General features: G+C 38.7%; 1 protein-coding gene across 3 annotated transcripts; it reads left to right on the forward strand.

The window, feature by feature from the left end:
* Positions 1–144: 144 nt before the first annotated feature.
* On the forward strand, positions 145–16,872 carry LOC130906548 (organic solute transporter subunit alpha-like). Of its 3 annotated transcripts, XM_057821003.1 has the most exons (8): positions 145–4,204; positions 6,328–6,479; positions 6,891–6,964; positions 9,707–9,865; positions 9,942–10,053; positions 10,115–10,261; positions 13,186–13,291; positions 13,376–16,872. In XM_057821003.1, the coding sequence occupies exons 1-8, from the start codon at positions 4,129–4,131 to the stop codon at positions 13,534–13,536; spliced, it is 987 nt and encodes a 328-aa protein (XP_057676986.1). In that variant the 5' UTR covers positions 145–4,128; the 3' UTR covers positions 13,537–16,872. The 3 variants fall into 3 exon arrangements, with proteins under 3 accessions (XP_057676986.1, XP_057676984.1, XP_057676985.1); XM_057821001.1 differs by having other exon boundaries at positions 13,186–16,872; XM_057821002.1 differs by lacking the exon at positions 145–4,204 and having other exon boundaries at positions 5,785–6,479; positions 13,186–16,872.
* Positions 16,873–21,264: the final 4,392 nt, after the last annotated feature.

The following is a 21,264-nucleotide window of genomic DNA, read 5'->3' on the forward strand; positions in this document are numbered from 1 at the left end:
TCTGCATGTTTATCACTAGGACTGTGACAATATATTGAGAAAAAAAAGGAACCAATTAGTTGCTACCAAAATCTTCCATTAGAATAGTTTCTATGTCAGCTCACTGCTTGCCATTGAGAGCCCTAGACATCCGGATAATTAACGTCCTAAATTGTATTAAATTTATTGGAAAATTGCAGTAGGTATTAAATTTCCAGACGATGCGTTTAAAGCCAGGGAAATCACTGTAGTCTGCTGTAAAACCACTAATGATATGTATTTGTTTTATTAATGGCCTTGCACAAAAAACGAGGGCATGGGATTAATACAGGTAGTTCCCAGATTACGATTGACGTGATTTCAATTTTACAATGTCTGCCATTTTTTTCTCAATTTAACACAACGTACCTCACGGTATCTTTATTTTAGTACTATGACGTATAATACATGTTTCTAGATGGTTCTTTTTAGATTTAGGGGGTACTTAGAGGGATAATTCCGATTTGCACGGAAATCTGGGTAACGTCGCCAGTCTAGGAACGGAAAGCGTTCGTAACCCGGGGACTACCTGTATATAGTATAGGGTATGTTGTCCGCAACTGCAGCTTAAGTCAGCGACTTGAGTTTTCGCCATGAAGCCATATCTTTATTCGCAGCTGTAGAGGTGAACGGGAATATGCAGAGATGGGGAAGTGTGAATTTAGTCAAAAATGGATGGAAGATGGTTTATCCAAGAGGGTTAGCCCTAGGTGAAAATGACAACAGTGCATGGTGCAAATTCAGGATGTGACAATACAGTCCCTGACAAAAGTCTTGCCCATTCTGTAGAAACGATTGCTAATAATTTACTTTTAATTATTCAATTGGTTTCAAAAATGGCTCATATGAAAGCCATGATTTTGCCACCACCAAACTTCACTGTTTTGTGGCAAAGGGTGGATTTTTCAGGTGAATCTTCCATTGAATGACACCGCAGTCGCCGCAAATATTGCAAGAGACCTACTGGAGCCCGCATGGATCCGAGATTCACTCAGAAAACAGTGAAGTTTGGTGGTGGCAAAATCATGGTCTGAGGTTATATCCAGTATGCGGTGTGCAAGAGATCTGCAGGGTGGAAGGCAACATAAATAGTCTGAAATATCAACAAATCTTAGCTGCCGCTTACATTCCTAACCATAAAAAGGGACAAATTCTGCAGCAGGATGGTGCTCCATCGCATACTTCAATCTGTACCTCAAAGTTCCTCAAGGCAAAGAAGAGCAAGATTCTCCAGGACTGGCCAGCCCAGTTACCAGACATGAACAGGATGAAAGAGGAAGTATGGAAGACGAAACCCAAGAATGTTGATTAACTCTGGGAGGCATCAAGACTGCTTTCTTTGATGTTCCTGATGACTTTATGAATCCTTGCCGAACCACATGGATGCAGTCCTTCAAGCCCATGGAAGTCATACAAAATATTAAATTTGGATCCCACAGCACCACTACTTAATTCGCTTATGTAACAAATTTTTGTATTTGAATTACATTTTTTGTTCAATTTTCACACTACTTTCTGTAGGGGACAACTTTTGCCTTGCCAAAATTTGACCTTTATGTCTTCAGTAAATGATAAATCTTTTTTTCAGTGAAATATATTTTTGTACATTTAACATCATTTGGGAGTGTCTTAGCTTTCATATGAGCCATTTCTGAAACCAATTGCATAATTAAAAAATTATTAGCAATTGTTTCTACAAAATGGAGAAGCGACAAGACTTTTGTCAGGGACTGTATATCGAAAAGGTAATATATTTCGGTACTTTGTAGCCCAAAAGGTTATCGATATGCTCCTACCAAGAATCGATAAATTGTTTTAAAAAGGTGTCATTATTTAAATTTTTTAAAAAAGGAACCAGTAGGTTGCTACTAGAATCTTCCATTAGAATAATGTAAGCTCACTGGCTGCCATTGACAGAGCATTCATTGATTGGATTGGACGTCTAGCGTTGTCGTTGGCACTGAAACTAAAGCATTCACAACTAGTCTTGTGGACATCTACAGGTCACTTCCTGTTCATTTTAGGTCACTTACAGGTTACTTGATTTTGAGTCACTTCCTATCCATTTGGGGACATTCTTGAGTTATTGCCTTTCCAGTAACCCAAAATCAACAGGAAGTGACCCGCAAATGCCCCCCCCCAAAAAAAGCAAGTGACCGAAAACCAACAAGAAACTAGGCCTGCAAGCAGGACTGAACGGGCCCTCGCAATCTAGTGCAACTCGGACGTCACGCACCTCGGACAGTGTGCAGGTCAGGGTGGTGGCAGATCCTCTAATCATCTCAACATGCTCGAAAGTCGCCTCTTTACATTCACACACCTCAGAGATAAAAACCCCTATTGGAGAGAGTACTACAAAAAAAGAGCCACTACTGAGCTGTGCAGCCAAGCCCTTATTCAAAACCAAAATGAATCTTCTAACTGGGCCAATTCGACCAAGTGTGCCAAATTCTGTGGCTCTATAAGCTGCCTGAGTCTCTGAAAATTTTTTTTTTCCTTTTAATGGCGAACAAAGAGTCGTCACGGCAACAGACAGAGACGTGTGGACATGGGCCGTAAAATAAGTATTTCAAAACGTCTTGAAACTACAATGACCAACCTGAAAAGAACTGAACATGTATTGGAAAAACGAGTGACTTTCTATTGCCACTAGTTGGCGCTGTAGGATTGATGCAAATGACCCCTACAGGACCCTTGAGAGTATGACTCAACAAGCACGAGATGTTTGGCGCAGATATGTTGCAGATCTTCCAAGTTATGACTGTTCAAAACTTGAGGTGAGACGAAATGGCTTCAGTCATGTTCACTTGTCCTGTTGGACCCTTCTGCTTCAACCAAACCTCAATATTTTTCATCAGGCACCTGAACACATGTCTTATGGCTCCCCTGATGCAGGTTTCAGGTGAATAGATTTTTTTCCTTGGAGGAGGAGCCTGTTTCGTAAAAAAAAAAAAAGGCATTTCCTGTTCCCACTAGGGGGCGCTAGGCCTAATGGTAATATTTCAATGGACTCGTGTTAAGGGTGGGATCCCGCACATACATGCCAGATATGAAAAAGATTGAACGTTGTGTCAAGGAGCTATTAATCATTTACTGAATTTGTCATTTTGCCGAAAAAATGGCCGACTTTGACACCACGCCCAGGTCAGACCCATGAATGAAAACGCACCATTTTGAAAATTTTAGATCTGCTATGTCTCCTGAATAGTCTCACCAATTTCGAAGATAATAATAATCCTTTGCAAAACAATAGGGCCTTCGCACGCTTAGTGCTCGGGCCCTAAATACGTGAAATGCCCCAAAATTAACTCATTGACCGGCATTGGCTGCCACTGACGGTCATACACATTCGTTCATTTGCTGCCATCCCTCCCACTTCAAACGGATTGGACGTCTATTAGTGATAAACTCAGAGCATGAGGATGAAAATATCTTGTTTTTCTGTTTATTAGTTTTGTAGAATATCCTGGAATGATGTCCTTTAGCCTTGACCTTAATCCTTTTGATTGCAGTATTTCAAATTCAAAGCCTCACTGCTCATTAAATGGAGAGAGAAAAAAAAATGAATACAGATCACTGCTAAGGCCAGTGAGATTTCACTCTCTCTTAGCATGTCATAACCTCTTTATAGTCATATTGTGAGAGTATAAGAAACTGAGAATCAAATAGATGTATTTTCAACAGCAAAATAATTGTGTACTACATAACAAATGAAATATATTCCCATCAACTTGATATGAAAAAGCTCTTTATCTGTTTTACACCTTTATGTATTTACATGAAAGCCACACGCCTAGCCAAAGTTCATATGCGCTGATACATTCATGGCGTCTCGTTTTGTGTGATTTTAATGACCGTGACTGTCAATGAATGAGCGACAGTTACTTATGGAGGGATTCTCATAAACCTGTAATTTCTTAACGTGTCATCAAGCCGTGGTCCCTTAAAAGTAGCATAAGGTTAAAGTACACTTTACTTGAACCCATTGCACACAGTCATGTGAAGGAGAAAGACTTTTTCTTTTCTTATGCTCATCTCCAACAGAGAGCTTATGAAGTTTGAATAACAGCACTGAAAAAGGAAGGTTTTAGGTAACAATTATCAGGAGTCATGGACGAAGCCGACAACAGCACCGTTGATCCCGCCTGCTTACAGGAGCCCCCTCTGGCTATCGATGTGATAAAGCGTAAGTCTTATCAGGCAAGTCGAGCAAATGACTGGAATGCGGAGCATCTTAGTTGAAAAGATATAATCTGCTATTTTCTAACATCTTGATTTTCCAGCAGAGCCAAGAACGAAAAGTGGCATTGGGAATGTGGCAAAATTGACTTTGCCATATGGCATTTATTCCGATATGTGGCAAAATGGATTTTGGTATGTGTCATTTTTTGCCATATGGCATTTTTTTCTGGTATGTGGCAAAATTGATTTGAATTTGATTTTGAATGTGCTGTAATGTAAAGTGTATGGTCAAAAATAACAACCACAGGTTTTTCTGCCATTCAAACTGAATGGAGAATTTGGACCTTTATAGCTGTCAATGGCGTAGCCTGCCTTGGGTGCCAGTTGCATGTCACTGTGCTGTAATGTTAAGTGTATGGTTAAAAATCACAGCCACACATGTTTTCTGCCATTTAAAATGAATGAAAAATTTGGACGTGCATAGCCGTCACTGGCATGGACGTGGATGGCCTGCAAAAATGCCATATACCCCCGAAAAATGCCACATACCAAAAAACGAAAAATGCCACGTACCAAAATCCATTTAACCACATACCCCCCAAAAATGCCACATACCAAAATCCATTTTGCCACACACCAAAAAAATGCCACATACTAAAATCCATTTTGACACATAGCAAAAAAATGCCACATACTAAAATCCATTTTGCCACATATCAAAATAAAAGAATGCAACATGCCAAAATACATTTTGCCACGTGGCAAAAAAGATGGCACATGCCTAAATCCATTTTGCCACAAACCCAAAAAATAATGCCACATTGCAAAAAAAATGCCACATGCCAAAATACATTGTGCCACATGGCAAAAAATAAATTAAAAAAATGCCACATACCAAAAAAAAAAAAAAAAAAAAAAAAAAAATGGCACATGGCAAAAAAAGTGCCACATGCCAAAATCCATTTTGCCATGGACCAAAATATATCACATGCCAAAATACATTTTGGCACATGGCAAAACAATGGCACATGCCAAAATACATTTTGCCAAATACCCAAAAAATGCTGAGTGGCAAAAAAAGTAATATAAGTCATTTGTACTTCTTTTTCTGAATGTATGTTACTTATATCTTTATTATTAAAAAACACAACAAAAAGCAAATGTTTATATTAACTTCCATTTTAAGATACATCCTATGTTCTTAAGTGGTTAAAATTGAGATTTGGCATTTAGTATGTGAGGAAATGAGGGAAAATAAAAATTAGGAGATGGAGGTTGGGGTTATTGCTGTTTTTGTTATCTTTTATTTTGCAAATCATTGAAAAAATACAATTTTGAATGAAAATCAGTTTTAAAAAAAACATTTTTTTTAATGTGTTATAGGTATAACTGACCAAAACAGTTTTCTTTGCATTTCAGAAGTTTTGAACCCCCCACCCTAAAAAAAAGAAAGAAAGAAAGAAAGAAAGAAAGAAAGAAAGAAAGAAAGAAAGAAAGAAAGAAAATTTCTGGCTCCATGGCGACCTTCACGTCGGGGAGTTCCGGCAAGAAATTCTAACCACTTTGACCCCTGCACATGGCAAAAAATGCCACATGCGAAAATAGATTTTGCCACATAGCAAAACAAAAAAGACATACTAAAAAATTTTTTTTAAAAAAGCCACATACTAAAAAAAAAAGAAAAATGCCACGTGGCAAAAAATAGTGCCACATGCCAAAATACATTTTGCCACATGCCAAAAAAATGCCACATGCCAAAATACATTTTTCCACATACAAAAAAATGTTTTTCTTTAAATGCCACCTGGCAAAAGAAAAGTGCCACATGCCAAAATCCATTTTGCCACACAACCAAAAAAATGCTACATGGCAAAAAAAAAAGGTCACATGGCAAAATCTATTTTGCCACATACCAAATACCACTTTTCGTTCTCGCTGTCGCTCTGATTTTCTGCACTTCTCAACCTCCAAAATAGCCGAGCTGAATTAACTATTATTTGGCAGCAGAACCAAAAAAATCTGTTTATGTAATCTAAAGATGCTCTTATTGTTTTTCAATTTTTAACATGCCACTAACTGTTGCACTGCTTTTTTTTTCTTTCTTTTTTTGGTTTGTGTTCCAATCAGAGCTAGATGCATTTGGAATTTGCCTGTATGCCATGCTCACCTTCATGTCCTGTATATCTCTTCTACTCTACTTGGAGCAATGTGTGTACATTTATAAAAAGCTGCCCTACCCGAAAAAGACAACCATCATCTGGGTGAATGGAGCCGCGCCAGTAAGCGTCCAATTGCTTCTTAAATATTCTTTTACACTGAACAACAATTTTTTGAGGGGGGGGGAATCTGTTGAGTTCAATTATTTTTCCTGATTGCCATGTAATTCCAATTTCTTTTGGCAGCCATTATAATTCCAGTAGATATTTTGTTTGTGAAACATAATAGTGTTAAATAAACACTATTGTCATGTGTTTTAGCAATTTGATTTTCATATAAAACCACACATCTGTTAAGTACAGTATCATCTTTGAAATGAAAAAGGGAACCTACAGTCCTAAAAACTGATAAACGTGATAGATTTGATCAGTTTTTTATTCTTGCACCAAAAAAATTGTTCTAAACAGGTGTCTGTCCTATCTTAAGTGTGACATGGATTTTGTTGAAATGGTGCGCTAATTCTCTTGTTTCAGGTCATTGCCACCATGTCTTGTTTTGGCATGTGGATCCCCAGGGCTGTCATGTTCACAGATATGACTTCAAACTGGTGCGTCCCCACAGAAATATACCTACCTAATACCATGATTTCCAGACTATAAGGTGCACCTGGCTATAAGCCGCCAACCACCAAATTTGACACGAAAACGGCCTTTTTTTCGTAGATAAACCGCAGCTGTCCTCACTATATTATAGGATATTTACACCAAAAGATATTAACCAGTAACATTATTTGACAGCGGGGTCACAAGACTGTAATTAGACAGTCATAATTATGACATGAGACTGTCATGAGCATTAATGATTTGCCAGAATTGAATTCCTATGGATTTATTTTTGTATTCAATATTGAATTTGCCCAATGACAATTAGTGACATCTGTCATACGCATTCATCAAAGCCCATGACTGTGTAATGTAATAATTATGACAGTCTTATGACAGGCTTATGACACAGCTGTCAAATAAAGTGTTACCTACTAACCCAAAGAAGTCAACAAATAAGCCACACTGGACTATAAGCTGCAGGATTCAATGTGAGGGAAAAAAGTAGTGGCTTTTTGTCAATATTTAACTTCTACGGGGTGACCAAAAACTCATTAGCACTCCAATAAAAACTAAGAGTGATGAAAGCAGAATATTTATTCACAGTAACTGAAACCTTAAAACATGCCATTTAAAAAAACAATTACTGTAATTTTTGGACTATAAGGCGCACCTGCCTATAAGCCACCACCCACCAAATTTGACAAGAACACAGCATTTGTTCCTAGAAAAGCCGCACTGGACTATAAGCCGCAGCTGTCCTCATTGTATTATGGGATATTTACACCAAAAGATATTAACCGGTAGCACTTTATTTGACCCATTGAAACAGCATGAAGCTCTGAACCAATTAGCTGCAAAGCTTCATTGCTTCAAGAAGCTTCATTTGGCCATCACTGCTCCCTTGGGGGAGACCATTAACCTCTGCTACCACCTGCTGTCAACACTCTTGTTGTCCAACATGCCTCCTTGCATGCATTGCATCGCTACAGATATAAATAGCAATCAAAATTCATGTCCTGTGCTAATTGTTTCTTCTGTTACTGTTCCAGTTGTTTCATTAATTGCTACTTATGATATTTGGTAGCACTTTATTTGACAGTGATGCTATAAGACTGTCATCAGACAATCACAATTACGACATGAAACTGCCATGTGCATTGATAAATACTAGGGCTGTCAAACGATTAAAATTTTTAATCGAGTTAATTACAGCTTAAAAAATAACTAATCGTAATTAATCGCAATTCAAACCATCTATAAAATATGCCATATTTTTCTGTAAATTATTGTTGGAATGGAAAGATAGGGCACAAGATGGATATAAATATTCAACATACGGTAGATAAGGACTGTATTTGTTTAATATAACAATAAATCAACAAGCTGGCATTAACATTATTAAAATTCTGTTAAAGCGATCCATGGATAGAAAGACTTGTAGTTCTTAACAGATAAATGTTAGTACAAGTTATAGAAATTTTATATTAAAATCCCTCTTAATGTTTTCGTTTTAATAAAATTTGTAAATTTTTCAATCAAAAAATAAACTAGTAGCCCGCCATTGTTGATGTCAATAATTACTTACACAATGCTCATCGGTGCTGAAGCCTATAAAATCAGTCGCACCCAAGCCCCAGCAGAGGGCAGCAAAACTCCACAAAACACAATTAACAAGTGGGCATTTCACTGTACTGTCATTTAAATCTGTCTGAGTGGGGCATATGCGTTAATTGCATCAAATATTTTAACGTGATTAATTAAAAAAATTAATTACCGCCCGTAAACGTGATAATTTTGACAGCCCTACTTATGACAAATGTCGTTTTGTGTCATCTGGCAAATCAACTCACTTTTGAATGGATGTAAAAGAGCCGAGCTGGACATAAATGGAGTTGTGACATAATTTGCCAGATGACACTTAATGACATCTATCATAAGCATTCATTAATGCCCATGATGGTGTCATGTCATAATTATGACAGTCTTATGGCGCCACTGTCAAATAAAGTGTTACCTATTAATCCAAATAAATCAACAAATAAGCTGCAGGATTCAAAATGAAGGAAAAAAGTAGCGGCTTGTAGTCTGAAAATTACGGTACTTCAAAGCGCTGCATGCGTCAATCGTCGTTTCAAAATCAGGACTTTTTTAAGTGAGGAAATGATTAAGTAAACAGTAAATTAAGGATGAAATTCACAGTATCCGTGCTGAGATGTTGCAGTGGTCAGTTAGGAATCTCACTAGTGGATTTCAAGAATGCATTCGTACGGGACTACGCCATTTAAAGGATGTAATTTTTTTTTAAAAATCCATAATTGTTTCTTAAATGGCCTGTTTTAAGGTTCCAGTTAAAATACTGTAAATAAAATATTTTTCTTCCAACACGCTTGGTCTTATTGGATTGTTAAAAGTTCCAAATTATATAGGTCACCCTGTATATCTGTCTTGTACATTTACATGTCATTGCTTCAAATAAAATGCTAAAAAATGAAAAGATGCACTCATTGGCCACGTCATCATGCATCATCAACTCAAAAACATCCGAGTGAAATCTTGCGTGTAAAGTCTGAGTGTAGTTTAAGCCTCTTGATGAATCATTACACAGACCAAGATCGTGACTGGCACGCTATATTGCACACTTGTATTCATTTTAAATACTGTCAAGCTGCACTGAATTTGCCCTTTTTAACCTCATACGCAATTGCTCTAAGCGTGTCAGTAAAGCTGCTGTACTTTTCCTGTAGTTATTTTGCAGTGGTGGTGTACAAAGTGCTGGTTCTGCTGATTGAAGAGCTGGGGGGCAGTGATGCATTTCTCAAGCGCTTTTCTGGTAAACCATTCAAAATCACCACCGGGCCGTGTTGCTGCTGCTGCTTGTGTTTACCGCGTGTGCCCATGTCACGGTACTAACGCTCACCTTTTTGAAAACGATTTCATCGTGTAGAATTCAAACCCAATGCATTACTTATTGTCTTGAAGGGGTATGCTGTTCCTTCTAAAGTTAGGGGCGCTACAGTACGCCATCCTAAAGACTGTCCTCAGTATCCTCTCCATAGTACTTTGGACAAATGGCAACTTTGACCTTTCAGATGTAAGTTGATTCTGTTTCATTTGTAAAAGGTTTGCAAATGACTCGAATCCTTTTTTTCCAGCTAGAGATCACTGGCACGGCAATTTGGATCAACCCGTTCATCGGGGTTCTCACCATCACTTCCCTATGGCCAGTAGCCATCGTGTTTATGAACACTAACTACCTATTACGCACCCTCAATATTATACCAAAGTACGCCATGTATCAGGTGAGTAGACAAATACAGTGCCTTACAAAAGTATTCGGCCCCCTTGAACCTTGCAACCTTTTGCCACATTTCAGGCTTCAAACATAAAGATATAAAATTTGAATTTTTTGTCAAGAATCAACAACAAGTGGGACACAATCGTGAAGTGGAACAAAATTGATTGGATAATTTAAACTTTTTTAACAAATAAAAAACTGAAAAGTGGGGCGTGCAATATTATTCGGCCCCCTTGCGTTAATACTTTGTAGCGCCACCTTTTGCTCCAATTACAGCTGCAAGTCGCTTGGGGTATGTTTCTATCAGTTTTGCACATCGAGAGACTGACATTCTTGCCCATTCTTCCTTGCAAAACAGCTCGAGCTCAGTGAGGTTGGATGGAGAGTGTTTGTGAACAGCAGTCTTCAGCTCTTTCCACACATTCTCGATTGGATTCAGGTCTGGACTTTGACTTGGCCATTCTAACACCTGGATACGTTTATTTTTGAACCATTCCATTGTAGATTTGGCTTTATGTTTTGGATCATTGTCCTGTTGGAAGATAAATCTCCGTCCCAGTCTCAGGTCTTGTGCAGATACCAACAGGTTTTCTTCCAGAATGTTCCTGTATTTGGCTGCATCCATCTTCCCGTCAATTTTAACCATCTTCCCTGTACCTGCTGAAGAAAAGCAGGCCCAAACCATGATGCTGCCACCACCATGTTTGACAGTGGGGATGGTGTGTTCAGGGTGATGAGCTGTGTTGCTTTTACGCCAAACATATCGTTTTGCATTGTGGCCAAAAAGTTCAATTTTGGTTTCATCTGACCAGAGCACCTTCTTCCACATGTTTGGTGTGTCTCCCAGGTGGCTTGTGGCAAACTTTAAACGAGACTTTTTATGGATATCTTTGAGAAATGGCTTTCTTCTTGCCACTCTTCCATAAAGGCCAGATTTGTGCAGTGTACGACTGATTGTTGTCCTATGGACAGACTCTCCCACCTCAGCTGTAGATCTCTGCAGTTCATCCAGAGTGATCATGGGCCTCTTGGCTGCATCTCTGATCAGTTTTCTCCTTGTTTGAGAAGAAAGTTTGGAAGGACGGCTGGGTCTTGGTAGATTTGCAGTGGTCTGATGGTCCTTCCATTTCAATATGATGGCTTGCACAGTGCTCCTTGAGATGTTTAAAGCTTGGGAAATCTTTTTGTATCCAAATCCGGCTTTAAACTTCTCCACAACAGTATCTCGGACCTGCCTGGTGTGTTCCTTGGTTTTCATAATGCTCTCTGCACTTTAAACAGAACCCTGAGACTATCACAGAGCAGGTGCATTTATACGGAGACTTGATTACACACAGGTGGTTTCTATTTATCATCATCGGTCATTTAGGACAACATTGGATCATTTAGAGATCCTCACTGAACTTCTGGAGTGAGTTTGTTGCACTGAAAGTAAAGGGGCCGAATAATATTGCACGCCCCACTTTTCAGTTTTTTATTTGTTAAAAAAGTTTAAATTATCCAATAAATGTTGTTCCACTTCACGATTGTGTCCCACTTGTTGTTGATTCTTGACAAAAAAATTAAATTTCATATCTTTATGTTTGAAGCCTGAAATGTGGCGAAAGGTTGCAAGATTCAAGGGGGCCGAATACTTTTGCAAGGCACTGTATAGTTTCTGCTCTGTGTTGATTCCAACAGCTGCAAAAATAATATATAACTTAAATGAAATGCAGTTATCCTTCACTTCTCGCTGTTAATGGGGACCATAACCGACCGTGTAAAGCAGGGGTGTCCAAACTTTTTGCAAAAGGGGCCAGATTTTGTGTGGTAAAAATATGGGGGGCCGACCTTGGCTGACATCCTTTACGTAGAAAAATATGTTTAAGCAAATTTTAGCAAGCCATTCTGTGTGTCACATTTGCTTTATTATTATTTTTAATTAATTATTTCAACAATCTCGCAACTAGCCTTTGTTGCGTTCTCTTTCCACTCTCGGGCTCTTGCGAAATACTGCTGCTGTAAAGTTAAACTAACTTAAAGCTGCTTCAATTTCTCGCTACGAATCTTCCCTGTAATCTTGTCGTACATGTCAGTGTGTCTTGTTTGCTAATATCGCCTCACATTGAACTCTTTAAAAACAGCGACTGTCTCTTTGCAAATGAGGCAGACACAGTTGTTGCATATTTTAGTGAAGAAATAGTCCAATTTTCACCTATCATTGAAGCGTCGGCCGTTGCAATCAACTGTTTTTTGCTAATTGTCGCCATTTTAGAAAATTGGGAGTAAAGGACCACATGGGGTAATGTTGCTTAGAGTGCCTTTTAGTGCGTAAATGAGGAGCAGCATTTAGTGTGTAAGCTACTTCATATGTTGGTAGTAGTACTGCTGACCAATTTACTAAGTCTGTGTGCGTGCCAGACGTTATTGATTGATTTTAACTTGAAATATTTGCGAACGCTAACTGATAGATGCTAATCGTTTGCCTGGATTGTTATTGCTGTATCAGCCGCTAGTTATAAACGCAAATTTGAATTTCTGTTACTGAAGATGAAACTGATTTAATTTCATTTGTATTTTACTAGAGTTATATTCTGCATGTGTTGATGTCATGAGCAGTTGAATAAAGTCAGCAAACCACACGGACGTCTGACATCGTCATTTCGGAGTTTAGCCCGCTGTCTAGCTAGGACTTAGCGCCAACGTCTTGGCAAGAACAGTGCAATGACGTATAATACATGTTTTTAGACAGTTATTTTGATATTTAGGGGGTATTTAGGGGTACTTAAATGGTTAATTCCAGCTTGGGTGGAAAATAAAGCGTACGTAAATATGTTGTTTGGAACTTTTATTCTTATAACAAGATTTTAAAATCTGTGATGCACCGCGAAGTAGCGAGTGATCACTGTACCACATTCCACTAATCAGGAGCTTGTTTTTAATCCTTAGCTAATACTTGTATTAAGTCAACTGCAGACTTCTATCATCAACATCCTGGCTCTGGATGGCACCATCGCCTGCGCTCCTCCCTTCTCCTCGCAGGCCCGCGGATCAAGTAAGAAACATTTGCACAAGTCTATTTTTATCCTCCCCTTTGGCGTGACACAAGTCAATCCCTATCGGTATTTTTTTCCCGCAGTGCTAAGTCAGCAGATGATGATCATGGAGATGTTCATCATCACTTTGGTCACACGCTTCTTTTACCGCCGTACATATGACACGCTTCCCTCAGCCACACATGACGAGCTACAGAAGGACGGAGTCTGCCCGCAGGCTGCTGACAGGGAACAAGTTGTTTGAATGAAGGGAGCTATAAGATGCGCTTTATCTCAGGTACAATTGGAGAAAAGGTTCATTTGGGGTTGGTCTGTAAGGTGGCGCCACCTACATGACAGTATTTCTACAGTAATGTGTTTACACAAATTTTTCACAGATTAAACAACACGACATTTATCGTCCAAGTTTTGTTAGCTGATTTATCATTTCAATGTGCTGAATCCAAAAATCACACTAGTTTCGCTCAATCAGGTTAACTTGCTGAACTATGCTAATCAGTGTTGTTTTTGGCAGCCCTTTTAATTGTCGTTTTAGTCTTTTGGATGATAATACTTATTGGTCGTAATCGTATTTTAGTCATTTCAAAACGAGTTTGTCTTCGTCTAGTTTTTGTTGAAGAAAACTAGTCCAGTCGATGTTTACGCAATATTTTCGTCAGTAAAATTCGAAAGTTTCATCAATGAAAAAAAGTATTTCGAATGAACATTTACAGATGAGCACATATTGTAGCATCTACAAGCATCTACAAATCTATCACGTAATTATACACACTCAGCATGAAAAAAGTACATTTTCAATTAATTATACCCACCAAGACGCCACGAACTGTATGTTAAAAAAAAAAAAAAAATGTTGTCCGATAGTTTAAGAGGACGCTCACTGTTAGCAATAGCCTAATGCTAGCGCGAACTTGAAGGCAATGCTAACGCAATGAGCAAGGGCGTAGGTTTGGTCTCAGCATTGGTAGGGACGATGTAACAGCATAACCTGCATGTACCCTTTTTGCTCAGGATGGGACACTAATAAGACCAAACAGATTACTGAACGGGTGTCAGGACTGCATTTCTCACGAATATGAACCTAATTAATTGATATGCTAAATCAGGGTTGCTCATTACGTCAATCACGATCAACCAGTCGATCGCAACGCTAGTGTGAGTAGCTTGCGGCATCCCCCCACCCCAAATTTTTTAAAAAATGTACATAGTTACCGTATTGGGCCGAATATAAGACGGCCCTGATTATAAGATGACCCCCTTTTTCAAGACTCAAGTTTGAAAAAAGACTTTCTGAACACCAAATTAATTTTTTCTTATAAGCAATAATATTCGGGCCAATACGGTACTTAACTCTATGAATGTCTTAGAGTGTACAAAAACTTTCTTTTGCAATATATAATACTTATGTACCTTCAGAAAAAGATTTTTCTCTTCCAAAACTTGCTTTGACTGAGAAATCCTAACAAAAATCAACTGCGATGTCACCAAAATGTAATCGATTCATTTGGAAGATCAGATTTTTAAAAATCAAATTAGCGTAAAAATCAGACCTGATTGACAGAAACCAATGTCATTTTTGGACTCAGCGGTACAAATTGTCCCTAATTCAGATGAAACTCAGACAACTTTCCACCCAAAAATTTGGGTAGACTAGTGTAATCATAATGAAAGGGAGCCTTAACAATTAATCTAGTCTATTTCAGACTGACACATTTGCTTCTTTTATTTTCAATATATGGAGCAATTAACAGAATTTGAACCATAACAGTCAGGACATTAAGAAGACCTTTTTCCCCCTCACTTTTTGTTTTATGGACAATAAAGAGAAAAAACCTTTGGTGTCACACTGTTCACCCTGAGGTCAAAATTCAGTCTGGCTCTTTCCAGTGGTTCAAAAAATTTGCATTGCAAATTACATGACGTTTTAGTTGCTTTTGGAAAATTTCTTTTCATCCATATGAAATTCCAATATAAGATGCAGATGAGACAAAATTCTAACCCTTTGTTTTCTGGACTGAAAAATTTAGGCGGCATAAAATGCATCTATAATCATTTAATTTAAATGTCATCCAGTATAAAATATGGACACTAGTATAACTAGAAATATGAATTTTGAGAAGGGATCTGATTAAAATTGTAACTCAAGCAACAATATCCTGTTTTTGTTCTTAATTTGTAATTTAACAGTGTTTACATTTTTTTTCATAGCCAGATGTTTTTGTTGTTGTTATCCTTTTATGTACAGTATACTGTGTTTCTGCATATATGTGCAATGCTCTCAGTGACCCTTCTATTGTCTGCGAACAAAAACACCAGAGATTTATTTCAAGACTGCTGACCCACTTATACACAGCGGCCGGGGAATACTTGTCTTGTGCTGCGGATGAGGTGGCAGCTTTTCCTGCTGTTCCTCAATTGGCCAAAAGAGAGCGTGTTCCACTTCGGAACTTTATGCAATGACCTGAAAATAAAGAACAATCTCTCACCTCAATTCACATGCCTCGTTATAAAAGCCGAAGTTGAAACATTTGAACAGCAACTTTATCATCTTTGCAGACAAACGAAGATGTCATGACAGAGTAAGGATAACAATATTATCAAATTTATGATTATTATCATTATGAACCAACTTTGTGTATTCAGTTTTAGTGAAAAACAAATACTGTACTTGTCATTTCCTTTTATATACTCCCCAATAGTTATGCAATTTTCCTCATGACTCCATTGTGTTCAGTTCTGCCTCATGGATTTGGTCTTCTTACATTTAAAAATTGATTTATTGGTTCTAAAAATAACACTTGGAGCAGCATCACATTTTCTTTTCAACATACCAGTCCTGCCAAGCCTTGTGTAAGTATTATGTTTTTGCTCTTGGCTGCAATAGTTACAGATTATAATGTTTTAAATGACTTAAATGGTGCATATATAAGTCTAAACACATTTTGATCAATTATTTCAAAATTTTAATATCACAACCCGTACAACTCACCTGAGTAAAAATACATTTTTTTGTAAGGGAAGTAAAAATAAAACAGTTGAAGAATTCGTTTAACTAAGATGTAGCTGTGTTCAGAATTCACCAATCACATTTAAAGCAACACTAGGTATGTTTTCAACCTTTATAAAATATTTTCATAACATTTGTGATGATATGTCAACTGACAACTAGTTGAATGACACCCATAGGCAGAGTTTGACTTTTTGGGACAGTGGGGGCACAATATGTTGATGACCCCAAAACGCAGTGTCAGCAATAAAATTAACTTACCAGAATATTTAAAATAATAAGTTGACAATGAGCGTTTTTTGTTTCCCATCATTCTTGAGGGGAATTCTAAATCAGGCTGGTTAGGCAATACTTTTCGCCAAGATCGTCATCCATTGAATTTGGTACGCCCGCCGGTGTCGTTCCAATGTAGTTACCCCAGTCAAAAATTGTATCCCCTGGGCGGAGCCATATGGAGGTACATTTGTGTCTTTATTATTCAATCAAAAAAAGTTGCTTCAATCAAAATATATATTGTCAACCCCCCAAAAAGTCGTTTCAATCAAGAAAAATGTGTTTGAATGCAAAAAATAAATTTGAAACTCAAAAAACTCAAAACAAAATGCATATGAAAGCTATTTTTTTTAATTTATTTTTGTGATTGAAGTCAAGTTTTTTTTTATTGAAGTAACTTTTTGATTGAAGTAATGTTGATTTGTGTTTGGGCCACATTTTGGCTAGGACATTTTTCTCTTTATTATTCAAAAAAAAAAAAGATTTTCAAAAAGAAAAATCACTTCAATCAAAAAAAGAAAAAATTCTATCATAGAAAAAAGTTTATGAATGCGAATAAAATATGTGAGATTGAAAAATTTGCATTTGAACACTTAATTTTTCATTGAAAAAGTTTTCTTTGATTCAAGCAATCCTTTTTGTGTTAGGGCCATGTTATGATTAGTGTCTAAATCAGACATGTCCAAAGTGCGGCCCGGGGGCCAAATGCGGCCCGTGGTCAAATTTCATCCGGCCCCCAGCCTCTGTCATAAGATCAATAACGTCTGGCCGCTCACAGACTTTAGAAATTTGTCAGCAGTACTTCTATCAGCATATGAAGTAGCTTACACATTAAATGCTACTACTCATTTACCCACTAAAAGGCAGCAGCACTCTAAGCAACGTTACCCCGTGTGACGCTTGACTTCCAATTTTCTAAAATGGCAACAATCAACAACAACAAAAAGTTGACTGCGACGGCCGACGCTTCAAGGATAGGTGGAAATTGGACTATGTCTTCACTAAAATGCACAACAACTGTGTCTGCCTCATTTGCAAAGAGACAGTCGCTGTTTTTAAAGAGTTCAATGTGAGGCGATATTACCAAACAACACACGCTGACATGTATGACAAGATTACAGGGAAGATACGCAGCGAGAAACTGAACCAACTTGAAGCTAGTCGGATTTCACAGCAGCAATATCCCGAGAGTCGAACGCCACAAAGGCTAGTTGCGAGATTCTTGAAATTATTAAATAAAAATAATAATAATAATAAAGCAAATGTGACACACAGAATGGTTTGCATAAATTTGCTTTAACATATTGTTCTACGTAAAGGACGTCAGCCAAGGTCGGCCCCCCACATTCTTACCACACCAAATCGGGCCCCCTATGGAAAAAGTTTGGACACCCCTGGTCTAAATCATTCAATCCCCCCAAAAATTGCTTCAATCAAAAAAAATATATATATATATTTTCAATCAAAGAAAAAAATCAATTTTAAAAATATTTTTTAAATATATTTTGAATTATATGCAAAGCAAATGACTGTCTGAGGTGCTCGAAAAATAATTTTGACCCATTATAAAAATGTTTTTTTGTTCATTTCATTCATTTTTGTTGCAGTTTTATTGCTTTACAATTTATATATACAGTGGGGAGAACAAGTATTTGATATACTGTGTATATATATATATATATATATATATATATATATATATATATATATATATATATATACAGTGCCTTGGAAAAGTATTCGGCCCCCTTGAACCTTGCAACCTTTCGCCACATTTCAGGCTTCAAACATAAAGATATAAAATTTTAATTTTTTGTCAAGAATCAACAACAAGTGGGACACAATCGTGAAGTCAAACAAAATTCATTGGATAATTTAAACTTTTTCCCATAATGCCTAGCGCGGTTTAGCTTACTGATCGCTAGCTAAGGCAAAAATCAAACTTTTCTATAAAAGTTTACAATCATCGGCAGAGCTACGATGCAACACCAAACGGGATTTTACAGTCAAAGCTCTGACAGAAGTCAACAGTTGCCATTATATACGTATTTATCGTAAAAAACTTACAATTGGGCAGGCGTTGTGGCCAAATCGTCAACCCAGTAGATGACGATAATGCCTCATGATAGGGGTAAACTGCCAACAAAAACAAGAGGAACTACTTCTTCCCTCCCTACTATTAGGAGCCATGTCATCGCAGGCAGGCGCTGCCAACCAACGGCCGGAGGGATTCTCTTCAAATTGGTCCCGTGAAAAATCATAAAATCTGACATTTTTATGAATTTATAAAACCCACTCGGACGACGAGGATACTACGTGAAAGTAGGACATGTCCGGGCAAAAGAGGACGTTTGGTCACCCTTCCATTACATGTCTCTAAACTAAAATGCCTCGTATTTGTTTTGTGAGCATTATCATTATTAAAGTATCCAATGTGGCATCATAATACAATTAGCCATAATATATAATATATTGATTTGATATCAGTATCAGATATAGATTTTGGAGTTGGACACTATCGGGATATCGGTTAAAAAGTCATTACAACTCATTACAATAGAAAACTATAAAAAATATACAGTATAAAAATTTGGGGGGGCTTTCTAGGACCCTCCCTGATCTCAGAAAGTTTTTCTTAAATGTTGTAGCTCACACTAAGAAAAGAAAAAGTATGAAAATTAGTTATCTTAATTTTAATCATTACAATCATTCTAACTGAGATGAACTGAAATACTAAAAACACATCTTGATGATTTGCACTTCTATTAATAGTCTAATTGTCTCAACTGTTATGTAAACAGTTTTCAAGCGTCTAGAGATAGAAAGAACATGGTGATGACTGCCCCCGGCTCCGCATTGCTTACAAAAGCAGCTTACCCCCTCAGTTGCCATGGTAACTGGAGAGAAGAGCCAGGCAAAGGGGAGGGGCTTTGAAGGGAGAAAAAGAGGAGAAAGCATTGGAGGGACAGAGGGAGGGGACGCAGGCAGACGATAACATAGTAAACGCGGGGAGACCCAGCGAGGTGAATACGTTCTTCCCAGAGAGAAGAAAATAAATTGGATATAAATGCGCCGTCCAGTAAATCGGGAATAATAACCACATCAAATAGGGGAGGAGACACTGGCTGATGCAGAAAAAAGATGGATGTACAGACAGAGAACATGGACAACCCGCCTTGTGAATCCCAACCGAGTGGAAAAATACGAAAAGGATTCAAGCTGTTTGGCAAACGTAAGCCTGGCCACATCTTTTCTCTAAAAAACAATAAATCACCTGTCACCAGGAGCCAAACCCTCGATGGATTACCCGAAGGCGCAGCGCTTGATTCCGAGCCGGAGGCGGAGAAGGATAAAGCGCGGGAGGTGAGTGACAGAGATGGCGAGCATGCAGAGGAAGAACCGACGGGCGAAGATGGCGTCCTGGCCGCTGGTCGCAACTCCATCTCTTCCATCAGCTCGGCAAAGTCCGTCCATTTTTTTTCACGGCTGAGAGGAGCCAGAAGAGGAGGGGACCGCAAAGTCCACACGGTGGCCCAGCCGGTGACTCGACAACGGCAAGGACTGAAGGGTCTCTTTGGCAGTATGAAGTTACGCCCCAAAGACAAGGAGGACAAGGTAGACGCACCCCCGAGCCCGCTCCTCATGTCTTCTCGCTCGAACAGTGTGGAAATCATCAAAGAGGACATCGGTCTCACCCCAAAGACTCATCCTCGCTCTTTGGAGAGCCCTGTGAAGGTGAGCGGCGAGGGCTCCCCGAAACTAGCAGGTGAAGTAAGCATAACTGATGAGGATGCAGCACCTGTGCTTGCAACAGAACCTCCAGCGGTGCCCGACGAGAGCAGCCTGGGCTCATTGCTGGACGACATCTCCTCTCTCCTCACCTTTGAGTCCATCTCAGGAGGAGACATCATGGCTGACGTGAAGGCAGAGTGGGGTAAAGCCACACGCGGCTCCAGTCCAGAAGCTCCTGAGATCTCTGCATTGGACACCACCGGCTCTTCCAGATCTTCTGTCACACCTCCTCTGACCACCTCTTTCTCACCTGTAGCTGTTGGCGGGCACTCGATTACTTCTGCGACAACTCCAACCTCGTCATGTGTGGATACACCAGTCACGGCCAGTCTTCCCAAATCCTCCACACCGACAATTCAGTCAGTCAAACCAAGCTTAGACTCTCCTGCCGCCTTGCAGCAATCTTCAATTGGAATTACAATAAAATCAGCTACAACCACAAACATCAAACCTTCACCAAGCCCTCCAATAACAGTGAAATCAATACCGGACACTACCTCCATTAAGCAGACTTCTCTGGACACGACTCAAGTAAACAGTTCCACATTTGACAAAGTGACTTCACCAGACACAACACCTCACTGTCTTCTTTCTCCTTCTCAAACAAATGCCTCAGTAAGTAAGCCTCTCTCTGTAGCTACGACACATCTTGCATCCCATAAACCTGCAACTCATAGTCTGTCCTCCCCTGCTACTTTGACTCAGCCTGATTGTCAAACTTCCTCTTATGCCAAACCTCGAAGTGTAGCTGAAAGATTGGAAACTACTCCTAGTCCTGACACAAGCCAACCGCCTTCCATCTCTAATGCCACTATAACCACAACCTTGCGAAACATTTCTAAACCTGTCTCATCATTCAGCCCACCGGAGTCGAACAGGACCTCAATCACTCCAGATGAT

This window comes from Corythoichthys intestinalis, chromosome 18, assembly GCF_030265065.1.
Source record: "Corythoichthys intestinalis isolate RoL2023-P3 chromosome 18, ASM3026506v1, whole genome shotgun sequence".
NCBI classification, from domain to species: Eukaryota; Metazoa; Chordata; class Actinopteri; order Syngnathiformes; family Syngnathidae; genus Corythoichthys; species Corythoichthys intestinalis.